General features: G+C 42.7%; 1 protein-coding gene across 6 annotated transcripts in view; it reads left to right on the top strand.

Moving 5' to 3' along the window:
• SPIRE1 (spire type actin nucleation factor 1) overlaps window positions 245-16046 on the top strand; it is a 180569-nt gene continuing 164767 nt past the window's right edge. For 3 of the 6 annotated variants that reach the window (XR_002344986.1, XM_021096025.1, XM_021096030.1), the window contains exon 1: window positions 245-829. Coding sequence is in view for 5 of the 6 variants with exons in the window: in XM_021096025.1 (XP_020951684.1) it covers window positions 532-829 (298 nt within the window). In the remaining variant the exon portion in view is untranslated. The remainder of the gene's footprint in view (window positions 830-16046) is intronic. The other 3 variants (XM_021096027.1, XM_021096026.1, XM_021096028.1) reach the window with 2 other exon arrangements.

Raw genomic sequence — 16046 nt, forward strand, 5'->3', positions numbered from 1 at the left:
CCGGGAGGAGCAAGGGCACTGTGAGGGTTGGCCCGAAAGAGAGAGGGTGCGGTGGTTGGACCAGCGCCCAGGAGCTGGCACTCGGCGGGAGCCTTTGCGGGACGGGGAGGAGCGAATCCCTGGGGCGGGACTTTGGGGCGGGGCCGACTAAGGGGCGGGGTTAACTATGGGGCGGAGCTAGGAAGAGGGACCTACCCGGGGGGCGAGACCAGGGGGCGGGGCTAGCCCCGGGCGGGGCTTTGGGGGCGGGGCCGCGGACGCCATTGCTCTGCTACTTGCTGGTGGCGGTCCTGTCAGGCCCCCTGACCAGCCCAGGTTCTCCGTCTGGTTTCTCACCCAGCTCCCCGGCTCAGTCCCTGGCCCGTCCCCTTCCTGGTGGCGGCCCCGGTCCCGCCCCGTCCCCGCCCTCTACCCGCAGCGGCGCGCCTGGCCCGCTGGGCGGGGTTCCGGGGATGAGGCGGCGGCGGCGCGCAAAGACGATGCTCCGCAGCTGAGGCGACGCGGCGTTGCGAGCGCGGCGCGACCCGCGGGATGGCTCAGCCGGCCGGTCGGGAGGGCGGCGAGGGGCCTCCGGACCCCGGGGAGGCCGCGGGTCCGCCGGCCGCGCTGAGCCTGGAGGAGATCCTGCGGCTCTATAACCAGCCCATCAACGAGGAGCAGGCGTGGGCCGTGTGCTACCAATGCTGCGGCTCTCTGCGCGCCTCGGACGCTGGCCGCCGCCAGCCCCGCCGCCGGGTGCGCTCGGCAGCGCAGATCCGCGTGTGGAGGGACGGCGCCGTCACCCTGGAGCCTGCCGCCGGCGATGCGGGAGAGCCGGCCCCCGCCTCGGGTGAGCCTCCGCCCGCCCCGCTATCCCTTCTCCCGCCGCGGACCCTCCCCCACCGCGACCCCCATCTCCAGCAGCACCACGGACGATCCCCATCCTGGCCCCCGGCGCTTCCGCCCCGGTCCACTCTCCCTTCATGTCTCGCAGGAGGATCCTTGCCGAGGCCCCGGGCCCTTCCCTTGCAGCTCCCGGGGCCGCCGCCCCCCGTCCTTCCGCGCCGTGCCCCTCACCCTCACGGAGGTGTTGGAGCTCGGGCGGTGGGAGCGTGGGCGGTGGCCCCGGGAGCCGTGTGGGCTCCAGGGTCAGTGCGCGGCCTGTCCAGCGCCCCTGCCCACGGCCGGCGGGGAGGCGTGGGGTCGCAGGCGGAAAGCTCTGGGCCGTGTGAACGCGCGGGTGGTGCTCGGGGCCGAGCCCGGGTGGGACGCGCTGGGCGCTGCCGGCTTCCAGAGACCTGGCCGGGCCGGCTGTCCCGAGGCTGCGCTCATCCAGCGAGAGGCTGGTAGTACTTTAAACCACTGCACACCAGGTTCTCTCAGTTGAAAATGCAGACAATTGAGCCCTGAGGAGAGAAAGCTATTTTGGGAGAAATGGAGGAAGCGACTGAATTATGATAAAAATAAAGAAATAATATGGTTTCCGTGCACCTTACAATTTGTTGTGATGGAAAACAGGCTTGTGAGGTTAAAAAGTTGACAGGTTGTCAGATAAATAGGTACAGTGGATTTTACTTAGGTCATTTTCTGATGTAAATTCTGGAAGACTATTACCTACCCGTCAGCATATAGCTAGGGCTTACCCAAATTTCTGTGGATGAAAAAGAGGTGGATAATAGGTTTCTCCTATCAGTTTTTATCTAATTCAGTCTTTCGAGAGACAAATCTATTAAAAACAGGAAAAAAAATCCACCCTCACTTTTAGGAAGTTGATGGAAGTGTCAAAATGTTTAAGGTGAAAGATGTGCTTCAGAATTAATAATGTGACATCTAATGAAAATCCTCATTAAATTGATCGGGGTAGAGAACAGTCAAGATTATGTTATCAATTTTTTCAGTTCCAACAGAGTAGTTATTTATTTTTGGTGTCAGATAAACAGATTTTTAGAATTTTTATTTATTTAAAGCTAGTCTTTTTAGGATTCTTTTGAAATTATTTAAGACAATTTTTTAGTCTATTTGATGTCTGTTGCTTTTAAACTTGGACTTAATGTTAGTGGGAAATATTTATAATTGCAGTTTATTTACAGTTTATTAACATGACATGAAAAGATGCTTTTGTAAAATATAGCAAAGCCATGTCTTCAAAGGGAAAAATGGTTGTGTGCAGCCTGGTTTTAGAAGTAGCATTGGGGGAGTTCCTGTTCTGGCTCAGCTGAAACAAATCCGAATCTGACTAGTATCCTTGAGGACCCAGGTTCGATCGCTGGCCTCGCTCAGTGGGTTAAGGATCTGGCGTTGCCATGAGCTGTGGTATAGGTTGCAGATGTGGCTCGGATCTGGTGGTATTGTGGCTGTGGCGTAGGCCAGCAGCTGCAGCTCCAATTCGACCCATAGCCTGGGAACTTCCATATGCTGCAGGTGCGGCCCTAAAAAGCAAACAAAACAAAACAAAACAAAAACAAGTGGCATTGGTAGTGGTGATTTCCAAAAGGAACAATTCCGAATTTACATTGTCCTTGAGCTTAATCCCAAGAGAGTATAGTTTAAGCTATGTTTGTGAACTATTAGTAGTTTAATTATCAAAGACTGCTGGATTCTGCTGGTAGTTTTTTAAAAAAATCATAACCTCATGTTGAAATGTATTCTTTTTTTACATCATTACTATGTATGATACCATGTTGACCTCAGTGTAACACACTCTTTCTGGAGAGAATGGCAGAGTTGTTTCCTACAGCAGCAATAGTGGATTTGTAATCCATTCTCTTCCTTCTTAGTTCTGCTGGTGACCTTTGCTGCTGGTTTTGGGGAGAGCCCAGTCTGTGTTGCTGATATGTATGATCTTGAGCATTTTAAGGCCGATTGAGTAAAAATCTGGGAAGTTCATACTAAAATATTGTTTATATTAGTTTATTTCCTCCTAGTATTAAGAGTAGTTGCGTGGCTGTGGGGAGCACAGTGTCTTCTGAACATTTAATCTTGATTCTTAAAAATCCTGTATAACTTGGTACTGTACACCCTTGTTAAATTTTATTTTTAGAATTCTCACTGTGGTGCAGTGTGTTGAGAGTTCCACTGCAGCGGTTTGTGTTGCTGCTGAGGTGCAGGTTCTATCGTGGCCCAGTGCAGTGGGTTAAAGGATCTTGAGTTGTCCCAGCTGTGACATAGGCGGCAGCTGCAGCTTGGATTCAGTCCCTGGCCCAGAACTTCCATATGCCTTGGGCGCAGTCATTTAAAAAAAAAATTCTTTTTCTAAGAAAAAATGGTAATTGTGACATCTCCATTCTAAGAAGCACTTTCTTTTTCATTCTGAGATATTTAACGTGATTTTATGTTGGCAGTCAGCTACATTGTTTTTTTTTTTTTTTTTTTTTTTTTCACATGTTATCCATTGACTTTTTTCCTAAATGGAGGTTTAGAAAGTTAAGTGATATGCTCACATTCACACTGGTAATTCTTTGAATCAAATCCAGGTCCTGGTAGTATTGTGGAATGAAAGAGATTTCATTTGAATTGGAATCATGATTCCTCCCCTTTCCAGCTGAGTGACCTTGAATAAGTTCCTTAATCTACTTAAGTGCAACCTTTACGTCTGTAAAATGAGAATAGATTACTTTTTTCCACAGGATAGAAGTTTGAGTGAGAGGTAAGTGTAAAGTGCCTAACACAAGGCTTGGTATGTAGCAGCTACTCAGGGAGTTTTAGTTCCCTTCCTCTCCTAATCCTGTGGTCCTTTCATATGGTCATACTGCCTCTGTCCAGCTGTTCTGTATTTTTACTCAGAATTGGGACACATGTCTAGGTCAGGGTTTCTCAGCCTATGCACTGACGTTTTTGACTGAATAATGCTTTGTTGTAGGGGCTGTCTGGTGCCTGTGTAGGATGGTCAGCAGCATCCCTGGTCTCTACCCACCAGGTACCAGTTAACCACATGCCCCGTCGCCTGAGTCATGATTATACAAAAGTCTCAAGACACGGCCAGATGTCCGCTGTTGAGACCCACTTTCTAGAATATGATAGGAGGTACCCAAGATTGTGTTCAGTGTGGAGAAATGGATCCTGGTTGTAATCCCCAAGTGAGTGACTCTTTCAGCTGGCCACCATTCCCTCTGCTGCTGAGTGAATAGTTGGTTCTTAGCACTATCAGCAGTATTGCTCTATTTAGTCCCATAGAAAGAAAATGCACTTCACACTCATTCTTGACTTGTTTTGGGGTTGAATGTAGCAGTAATTGATTTTAGTCCTTATTTTCTTTTAATAGTATTAACATACAGAATATTCAAATTCAGGTTGAATTAAAAAATTAGAAGTATACTGTAAGAGAAATAGAAAAATGTAGGAAATATGGGAATGAAACCAATATCGGAAGAAGACAATGAAGAATGAATAATTTTATTTAGCATTCAGATATAACTTAAAGCCATTTACTGACATGGCCATGAAATCAGTGTGATACAGGACTGAAGGATTTAAATTAATCCTCCTTTAAATTAAAGGAGTTTCTGTTGTGGCTCAGCAGAAACGAACCCGCAAGAGAAAAAAATTAAAGAAGGAAAAATGAGTTTTGTTTTTGTTTTTTTGTTTGTTTTGCTTTTTAGGGCCGCACCCACAACATATGGAAGTTCCCGGGCTAGGGGTTGAATTGGAGCTGCAGCTGCTGGCCTACACCACAGCCACAGCAATGCGGGATCTGAGCCTCATCTGTGACCTACATCACAGCTCATGGCATTGCAGGGTTCGGGATCCTTAACCCACTGAGCAGGGCCAGGGACTGAACCCATGTCCTCATGGATACTAGTCTGGTTCATTATTACTGAGCCACAATGGGAACTTGAAAAATTAGTTCTTTAGAGAATATCTTAAGAGGAAGAGATTAAATTATAAATCAGGAGCTTAAAATGGGCAGTGTCTTTTATGAAGTGTTTCTGTGATGACAGGAGGGCGATTTGTTGATTGGAATCAAGAGGGTTTATGATTTATCTTAGATGGCTTACTTAATCCCCCCCCCCCCCCCCCCGTGTTTATGTACTTGTCAAAAAAAGACCTAATTGTTTGGTAAAAGTTTATTACATACATGTTGATGAAGTTTTAACTTAGTTAATCTTTAACTAACTAGTTAAAGATACTCAAGCTCTTGATATATAATCTGCTCTTTGTCACTAGTGCACCTAACTGGCACATTCTTGTTTTTGTTTTTGCTTTTTGCTTTTTATTTTGTGTCTTTTGTGTGTGTGTGTGTGTGTCTCTTTAGGTCTGCACCCACGCACATGGAGGTTCCCAGGCTAGGGGTCCAATTGGAGCTGTTGCCACCTGCCTATGTGACAGCCACAGCAATGCCAGATCCCAGCCGTGTCTGTGACCTACACCACAGCTCACAGCAATGCCAGATCCTTAACCCACTGAGTGAGGGATTGAACCCGCAACTCATGGTTCCTAGTCAGACTTGTTTCTGCTTCGCCATGATGGCAACTCCTGGCATATTCTTTACACATGTTTTAGTATACACATTCTTTAGAAAGTAGTAATTGATGGAAATTATGTTATATTCCAGTCTCCACAAGATAAGAGCATGTTTTTTCTGGGATACCACAAAGAATTAATGTAGTGGTACTAAAGCTTAGAACCAGTGCAGTGGTCTTAGCAGCTTTCTAGACCCTAAGGACCTATGTAACAAAAGTAACTTGTTTCAGATTTTGGTTTCAAAATTCTTGATGTACCTTTAGCTTAAATGTATAAAGAACACTTAAAAAATTATGAGTACGTCTTGATGTAAAATAATCTTAAGATTGGTAGTAGATTTTCCTAGGAGGAAAAATAAAGAACTGGGTACAGATTAATAAAGGCATCCCTTGGTATAGGGAACACTGGGTCTTTGTTTGGGATTTGAAAAGAGGATATAATCAGTCTAGCTTCTCAGCAAGGTTCATGCTAATTTGGTAGGAAGAGGTCTTGGAATAATATCCTTTTTGATTTTAAAGAGAGACAGAATATTTGCAGAAAAGGTTGAAATAGTGAAAACATGTTTAAAAATACTAATTTTTGTTCATTCTTGGTAATTTTCTTGAGAGTTTACAGCCTGATCGTTCAGTGAAAGGAATACTTGTGGTATAAGGTATGTGTCCAGGATGTAGAGGCTGGGGGTGAATGACAGTGTTAGGGGTCAGTGAAATACCTATCAGTTGTAGCAGTTATTCCCTTTGAGCAATATGTCCAGCTATGTGGAATTAATCCAATTTTAAAGACATGCATTGGGTAGTTCCCTGGTGGCCTAGTGGTTAAGGCCTTGTCACTACCGTGGCTTAGGTTCGATCCCTGACCTGGGAACTTCTGCATACTGTGGGCTCAGCCAATAAACAAACAAAAACACAAAAAAACAAAAACATGCATCAAGTCCCTGCTATATGCAGCCAGTGTTCAAGTTTCCATGGGCAATGTAAACAGAAATAGTTGTAGTCACTATAGAGGAGAAAATAGAACATAGAGTGATCAGTTTACCAGAAATGCAGCTTTACTTGGAATCCACTTCTTTACTCCCTTCCCTTCTAGGCTCCTGGGAGGGGCTTTAACCATGTGTTCAGATGATCATATGTAAGATTAAGATATTTTAGCCCTAATTAGTTAAGATTGCTGTCACTTTGGCTTCAGTTTATTTTCTAATGTACTCCACTTGTGTGAGAGTGGCAACACACTTTTGTAGAAATTTTGGAGTAATGCATCTGTGGTTTTGTATGTGTATTTGTGCCTTATGCAGAGGAAAATGGTGGAAAACGATTAGTCACATATAGATATTGGTATGTAGGTTGGAGCCCTTGAGAAGACATTTACAAAGAGTTTTGACTCAACTTTATTTAATTATTTATTTAGTGTTTTTAGGGCCTCACCTATGGCATATGGACGTTCCCAAGCTAGGGGATGAATTGGAGCTGCAGCTGCCAGCCTATACCACAGCTACGACAATGCCAGATCCGAGACGTGTCTGCGACCTATATCACAGCTCACAGCATTGCTGGATCCTTTAACCCACTGAGTGAGGGCCAGAGATCAAATGCACATCCTCATTGATACTAGTTGGGTTTGTTACCGCTGAGCCACGACGGAAACTCCTTGACTCAACTTTAGAAGAGAAAAAATAACTGATCTACCCATATGTCTATATGTTGATAAGATGATTAATACTACCTGTTTTATTTCTAAGATCAGAATCACTTTCCTGCTTCATAGGTTCTGTAAAATGGCAACATTTCCCATCCCACACTCATAATCATATCATTAGAGTCATACTATATTTCCCATTTGCTTCTTATTGACTAAGTAGAAAAAAAAAGAAAGTATCCTCTCCTAGGTACTTGTTCGAAACTATAAGGAAAATATTGCCTGTTGCCGTATTGCCAAATATAGGGTTTTTTAAATTAAATTTTTTTGTCTGCACCTATAGCATGTGGAAATTCCTGGGCTAGGGATTGAATCCAAGCCACAGCTACAGCAAAGGGGGATACTTTAACCCACTTTGCTAGGCTGGGGATCGAACCCGAACCTCTGCAGTGACCTGAACTGCTGCAGTTAGATTCTTAACCCACTGTGCCTAAGGGCAACTCCAAATGCGATGTTTTTTAAATAAACTTTTTGAGATAATTTTAGATAGAAGAAAGGTTGCAAAGATAGTACAGAGAGTTCCTGTGTACCTCTCACCAGGTACCCCAGATGTTGACATCTTACATTAGTGGGTACCTTTGTTAAAGCCAATGGCACATTACTGTTAACTAAACTCCGGACTTTGTTTGGATTTCCCTAGTTTTTCTCTTAGTGTCCTTTTTCTGTTGCAGAATTCCTACGCAGGATGCCTTATTGCCCTTAGTCGTCATGTCTCATTAGTTTCTTCTCTTCTTCGGAAGTTTCTCAGACTTCCTTTGTTTCCCAAGGCCTTATTTCTTGGGGAGCACTGGTTGCGGGGTTTGCAGAATGTTCTTCCATTTAGGTTTGTCTGATGTTCTCCTGGCTAGGCTGGGGCTATACATTTGAGTGGAGAGTACCAGAGAGAGGAAGGGCTCCATCATACCAGATTGGGGCAGGTGAAAGCCACACAGAATCACTGGTGAGGTGTTCCTTGTTTGCCAGATTTCTCCACTAAAGAGTTACTGTTTTTACCTTTTCTGTACTTTGGGAAGGAGTCACTAAGTCCAGCCTGCATTCAAGGGGAATGCAGAGAAGCAAATATCTGCTTAGTATTATTTGGAATTCTTCTGTAAGGAGGATTTGCCTCTTCTCCCTCATTTACTTATTTATTCAATCATTTATGAAGTCTGATTTTACCTGTATTTTATACTTTAGTTGTTATCCATTATCATGTTATTTCATTTGTTGCTCAGATTGTTCCAGCTGTGGCCACTGGAAGCTCCTTCAGATTGCCTCCTGTGTCCCTTTGATGTGGCCCATCTTTTTGTGTTTGTGAGCACATCCTTGTTTTGTGGCACAAGATGCTTCACGGTTTATCATATGTATTTTCTACCCCAGCCCTAGAATCAGCTGTATCTCCAAGGAGCTCAGGGCTGGGTGCCCTTGTTGCTACTGAGGTGGTTTTGTTTTTCATACAGAAGAAGAATTGAAATGGTAAAAGGTTTGGTTATTTTTGTTGTTCAGACTTTGCTAGATTTGCATATCTCTTTCTGGTATCTCTCTTTTACCCATGCCCAGCACTGTCTGCCTGTACATTGGTTCTTTTGTTCTGCAGTTGTTTGTTGAATACCATGGAGCCATGTTGAGTAGGGAGGTTCGGAGAGAGCAGTCTGTCTGAGCTTTATCAGAAGGGAGAGATGCCTGGGAACTGAAGCCAGAGGGCCTGTATTGGGGTATACACTTGGGTATATTGGAGCTGAACGGAAGTCGGAGAATTGTGCCCTGAGGTCCAGTATGGATTGACTGAGGTGTGTAGATGGTCAAGAACTGGTTTGGGACAAATCTTTTGACCACTAGCCTCCCTCTTGCAAGTACCTTTTGCACCTCTGGGCTGGGGTGTCCCTCAAGCGGTGGCAGAACCATGCAGAATCTTGACAATCAGCCAGATTTGAAATAGTTCCCCATGTTGTAAACATGCATTTTCATTATGGCTCCGAAGTACAAAGTATGGATAAAATGTACTCTTTGTGATATGCTTGTAAAGTGTCTTAAAGCAAACAAACAAAAGAGGTGAAAACCAAAGTATCTATCATTGAGCAAATGTTTGTTTTTTTTTTTCTGCCATTTAGGGCCACACCCGCAGCATATGGAGGTTCCCGGGTTAGGGGTTGAATTGGAGCTACACCTGCCGGCCTATGCCACAGCCACAGTAACGCCAGATCCTTAAGCCACTGAGCAAGGCCAGGGATCGAACCCACAACCTCATTGTTACTAGTCAGACTTGTTTCCGCTGGGCCACAGCAGGAACTCTGGTAGTGATATTTTCTCTAATTCTGACTTCTGCGTAATTACTTTTGAGTGGCAGGGTAACAAGGTCAAGACAAGATTTGTTTTTTCTTTCGTTGAAATTGTTTGGCTTGTCTGCTCCAGCCTTTGCTGTCGTAAGGTCAATATCTAATTGGCATTCTGTTGATTTTAAATAGACAACCTGTTTTATTTGTTGCTTGCATTATCCTCATCGTACAAAGAAAATACATTAAGAAAACATTATACCAGATTTATATACAGTTTGAACAGGTTTCATTTAGTTGCATGAGAGTTCACCAGCTATTTTTGGTTTGAATGATGATAGGCTGGTCATCAGAATGTCTTAAAGATTTTTTGGTGTATGTTATGTCTGTTTGAAGGTAATTGAATCATTAGCCACTTCAGCCTAAAAATCTAATTACTTTTGACATTTCCTTCTCAAAATTTATTTTCTTGGGGTTTATCTTTTTCCTTTTTTTTTTTTGACAGTTCAATTTACATACAGAAAAGTGCACAAATCATGAATGATACAGTCATGTAAATACCAACCTGAAGAACAAAAGAACATTGCGAGTAGCCTTACCTTTTATCACCATACATTAGTCTTGCTTGTTTGCGAACTTTCTATGTATGGAATCTTACATTATGTGTTTTTTGTGTCTGGTTACTTTTGTTTGGCATGGTGATTGTGAGATAGTGCTTTGCATGTAGCTTTAGTTTTTTTTCCATTGCTATTTGTTTTTACTTGTATGAAAATATCAAAATTGATTTACCCATTTTGCTGTTGATGCACATATGAATTGTTTGGAGTCTTTAGCTATGTCAAATAACATTGCTATAAACATTTTTGAATATATGGATTGCTGCATGTGTGTCTCTTGAGTTTTAGTAGATATGCCAAGCAGTTTTCCAAAGTAGTTGTTTGAGTTTACCATTCTTACTAGCAATGTCTCTGTTGCTCCAGATGCACTCTAATACTTGGAAATGGTATTAAAAAATGAAAAGTTTAGCTATTTGGGTAATACATATCTCAATGGTTTTAAGTTGCTTTTATCTGATGGCTAATCAGGTTGAGTGCCTTTTCATATATTTATTGGTCATGAGGATATTGCTTTTGTAAAGTTCCTTTCAGGTCTTTTGACCATTTTTCTGTTATTTTTTTTCTTATACTACACACACACACAATATATATATGTGTGTATATATATGTATGTGTATATGTACATATATATATAAAAGTTTTCATTTTAACCATTTAATGACATTAATTACATTCACAGTGTTGTGCAACCATTACTACTACCTGTTTCCAAATTTTTTTATCACCTCAAACTGAAACTGTAACTGTTAAGTAGAAACTACCTATTCTTCCTCCCCCCGCCCCATAGCTGCCAGTCTACTTCTAATATGTCTTTTGTCTCATTTTTACATGTTTGGATTTTTATGTTCTCTGGATACAGTCCATTTGCCAGCTATATGTATTGCAGATATCTTCTCCAACTCTGTGGCTTTCCTTTTCACGTTGTTAATGGTGTATTTTGATGAAAAGAAGTTTTTCACTTCGCTGTGTTTTTCATGTCACTCTCCTAGAAGTTTTGACATATCATCACATTTTCGTTATCATTAAATTCAAATACCCTTTCTAATTTACATTGTAATTTCTTCATTGAGCCATGGATTATTCTGTCAGTTTTTACTTATATTGAGGAGGTTCTACTTTGGTGCTGTGGGTTAAGAATCCAACCTGAGAAATTCCTGATGTTGCATCACGGGATCGGTGGAGTTTTGGGAGCGCTGGAACTCAGGATCAATCTCTGGCCTGGTGGGTTAAAGATATGGCATTGCTGCTGCTGTGACTTAGTCAGGTCACAGCTACACCTTGGATCTGATCCCTGGCCCAGGAACTCCATATGCCACAGGGTGGCCAAAAAAAGGAAAAAAAAAAAAAAAAGAATCCAATTGCAATGGCTCAGGTTGCTGCAGAGGTATAGATTCAATCCCTGGCCTGGCACAGTGGGTTAAAGGATTTGGTGTTGCTGCAGCTGTGGCGTAGGTTGCAGCTGTGGCTTAGATTTTGTCTCTGGCCTGGGAACTTCCATGTGCCTTGGGTGCAGCCATAAAATAAAATAAAATAAAATATTCAAAATATAAAAAATAAATGTTTTTTAAATTTTAAAAAATTTATTTTATTTTTTAATTTTAATTTTTTTATTTTATTTATTTATTTTTTTTTTGTCTTTTTGTCTTTTGTTGTTGTTGTTGTTGCTATTTCTTGGGCCGCTCCCGCGGCATATGGAAGTTCCCAGGCTAGGGGTCGAATCGGAGCTGTAGCCACCGGCCTACGCCAGAGCCACAGCAACACGGGATCCGAGCCGTGTCTGCAACCTACACCACAGCTCATGGCAACGCCGGATCGTTAACCCACTGAGCAAGGGCAGGGACCGAACCCGCAACCTCATGGTTCCTAGTCGGATTCGTTAACCACTGCGCCACGACGGGAACTCCTATTTTTTAATTTTTAATTTTATTTTATCTTTTGCTTTTTAGCACTGCACCCATGGCATATGGAAGTTCCCAGGCTAGGGGTCAAATTGTACCTGCAGCTGCTGGCCTACGCCACAGCCACAGCAACATGGGATCTGAACTGTGTCTTCGACCTATGCCACAGCTCATGGCAATGCCAGATCCTTAACCCACTGAGTGAGGCCAAGGATGGAACCTGCATACTCATGGTTCCTAGTCAGGTTTGTTAACCACTGAGCCATGAAGGGAACTCCCAATAATAAATTAAATATTAAAAAATTTGCACTGAGACTATTTTTAGGTGTCTACAAATTTAGAGTTGTGCTATCTTCTTGGTGGATTAACCTTTTTGTCAATGAGGCTATAGTTAGATGTGTATAGATTTTTTTTTTCTTTTTAGGGCTGCACGTGCGGCATATGGAAGTTCCCAGGCTAGGGGTTAAATTAGAGCTGCAGCTGCCTACCTACACCACAGCTCATGGCAACGCTGGATCCGCGAGCCACTGAGTAAGGCCATGGATCAAACCTGCATCCTCATGGATACTAGTCAGGCTAGTTAGCGCTAAGCCACAATGAGAACTCCTTTCTTTTGTTCTGTTTTTTATGATTGTTGACATTTAGTTTAGTTTTCATAGTTTTAAAATATGACAATATTTTAGTACAATTTAATATTCACATAGATTCTTCCACATATTTGTTCTTTCCTTGCTCTTTGTGTCTGCCTACATTACTATAATTTCTTCTAGGATTATTTTCCTCCTTCCTATAGCGCTCCTTTAGTATTTACTTTAGTACAGGTCTGCCACTTTGAATTCACGGTTTTGGTTAGTCTGAAAATATTTCTATTTTGTCTTCATTTTTAAAGCAAATTTTAATTAAAATATAACTAACAGAAAAATGCATAAATCATAAATGATGAATTTTCAACAGTGTGAGTACACTCACATAAGCAGGACACAGTTTGATGACCAGAACGGTATTAGCATCCCAGAAGGTTTCCCTATGCACCCTTTCTGTCACCACTCACTCCAAGTCACTACCATCATGACTTGTAATGCTACAGGTTTTGCCTGTATTTGAACTTAAATATCTAGAATCAGCCAGTGTTTTACTGCCTTATGTCTAATTTCTTTCTCTGAACTTTGTGAGATTGATGTACATTGTTGCATGTAGTTGTAGTTTGTTCATTTACATTTTAGTATCTTATTCCATTGTTTGACTATAGTATAATATATCCGTTTCACTCTAGATGGACATTTGAGTGTTTGGATCTTACATTTAGACATCCAGTTATTGGATATTATGAATAATTATTAAACATGTCTTTTTGTGAGCAAATGTAGTATTTGTGTCAAGAATATCCTTGAAAGTGGAATTGCTAGTTCATAGTGTATGTGTACGTTTAGTGTTAGCAAATATTGCCAAAAGCATTCCAAAGTGATTGAACCTCATGAACTTTATTTTTATTTTTATTTTGCTTTTTAGGGCCGTACCTGCAGTATATGGAGGTTGCCAGGCTAGGGGTCCAATCGGAGCTACAGCTGCCAGCTTACGCCAGAGCCACAGCAGCGTGGGATCCGAGCTGCATCTGTGACCTACACCACAGCTCATGGCAATGCCAAATCCTTAACCCACTGAGCGAGGCCAGAGATCAAACCCAAAACCTCTAATCGGATTTGTTTCTGCTGTGCCATGATGGGAACTCCTGTACCTCACAAACTTTAAAAATTAAAGCCAACCTGGGACATTAGTTTGAATTTAATAAGGATTTGCCTAGTGTCATGTACATGGAAAGGCTGTATCGCTAATAACAAGATTTGCTCGTACACATTTAGCTTCTGAAAACTAATTCTTAGATCTTTTTATACTGCTCCTGCTAATACATATTTTAAAAAATTGTGTCTGTGGTCTTTCCCCTTGTGTTTCCCATTTTCTCCTCTGCCTAATCTAATTGGAAGCCAAATTCCTATGTAGTATAGGCCTTAATAGTATGTGTTTCGGAGAGATAAAGATATACATGGAAATGTATGATGAGTAGAGGTGGCACAACACAGATAGTTACCTGTCTGTTCTTGGGCTTGCCATATCTTCCTGATGTTAGTGAAATACCACGTTAGAGGAATCCTCTGTTACAAGTCTTCATTTATTCACTTCACTAATATTTGAGTGCCTTCTAAGTATATTGGACTAGATGTGGAAGATGCAGGGAGGAAGGAAGTGCCTTCAAGAAGATCACAGGAGCGTAAATCAACACTTAAAATATAGTACATTAATTCCAGAATAATAGAGACATGTACAGAGAGCTCTGAGCCCAGGGGAGAGAGTGGCCGACTCTGCTTGTGTGACGTAAGGCAAGTTTCACCATGGATGTCTATTTCCTGGAGGTCTTGGAGGATGAGCAGTGGGATAAAAGGAGAACAACATGTTGGGCAGAAGCAGCAGTAAGCGCAGAGGTTTAGAAATGTGGAAGAACTATTCAAAGAACCAGGGTACACAGATTGCAGTGTGGCATTTGTGCTGACGCCCACTTCCCCATACCAGTAGCAGTCACTGTGTTATCAGTCATCACATTTTTGCTGCTAAATTTATAAGCAGCTTCAGAGTTCTCAACAGGGTGCTTCAAGTAGTCACTACCAGTTATTTGGACTTGGCACGTGAGGTTGAACCTGTTTGTCTTCTCTGCAGTAGGCGGCCACTGCGCCTGGAGCGAAGGATGTGTGTGGGAGGGGTGGAGAAGGAGGCAGGAAAGGTATGTTGGCTGGGATCAGCTATGAAGGGCTTTCTGTGCCACACAGTGAAGTTTGTATTTATAGTCTGTATAGGCTGTGGAGAGCCATATAAGGATTTTAAAATAGGAAGATGATGTAAGCAGATTACTCTGGGAAGATAAGCCCTGTGGAAGATGGATTGAACTGAGTACACTGAGGGCAGAGACAGCACTAGGCACTGCATCCTATCATTAGATCTTAGTAGCCTCAAGTTGCCAGACCAGTTAGGAATATTAAGGTTATTCACACAGGAGGGGATGGAGGTCTGAACAAGGGCAGTAGGAATGGGAAGAAGGAGTCAGATTGAGATTGATTTAGGACCTAGAGCCGCTTAGTTTTGACTTGGGGATAAGAAAGAGGAAGGAATCTTGAAGGCTCTCAGACTTCCTGCCTACCTGCCTGGATGGTGAGGAAGGCAGGAGGAGCAGGATGGGGTGGGAAGGTGATGACTTATACTGGCTGGAAGTTAAGTTGGCCTAGAAAAAATATTTTTCCTATGGAGTAATGTTGATTCCTAGCAAGTTCCTTTGCTCTTCCAGAAGGTTGCAAACCAGCTGTTAATGTCACATGGTAACATGGAGTTGGCTGTAGAGGATGTGGGGGTTTTTTTTGTTTGTTTGTTTGTTTTTTTAATTTCTTTTTAGGGCTGCACCCGCAGCATGTGGAAGTTCCAGGCTAGGGGTGGAATTGGAGCTACAGCTGCTGGCCTGTACCACAGCCACAGGAATGGGGGATGCGAACTGAGTCTTTGACCTACACCACAGCTCACAGCAATGCCAGATCCTTAACCCACTGAACGAGGCCAGGGGTCGAACCTGGATCCTCATTGGATACTAGTTGGATTTGTTTCCACTGCACCACAATGGGAAGTCCCAGAAGATGTGGTTTTGATTCTTGGTTCTGACACTTACTATCACTTAGTTATAACGTCAGGCAAGCTATGTTACCTCTCTGACTCTCTATTTCCTTATCTGTAGAGTGGAAATAATATAGGTCCAGTTTTTCTTACAAAATTGATAGAAGAATCAAATGAGGAAATTTATGTAAGAGTATTTTGTCTACTCATACATACTGCACACATACATTTTCACTGAGCCTTTCTTCCCTTCGTAAAAAGATGAATGTTTGAAGTGCTTTGATTAAATTTTGTTAAAAAATTGTCTAATGGGAGTTCCTGTGGTGGCGCAGCAGTAATGAACACGACTGGTATCCATATGGATGTAGGTTTGATCCCTGGCCTCACTCAGTGGGTTAAGGATCTGGTGTTGCCTTGAGCTTGTGGTGTAGGTCACAGGCGTGGCTCAGATCCCGTGTTGTTGTGGCTGTGGTGTAGGCCAGCAGCTGTAGCTCTGATTT

This window comes from Sus scrofa, chromosome 6 (genome assembly GCF_000003025.6).
Source record: "Sus scrofa isolate TJ Tabasco breed Duroc chromosome 6, Sscrofa11.1, whole genome shotgun sequence".
Taxonomy (NCBI): domain Eukaryota; kingdom Metazoa; phylum Chordata; class Mammalia; order Artiodactyla; family Suidae; genus Sus; species Sus scrofa.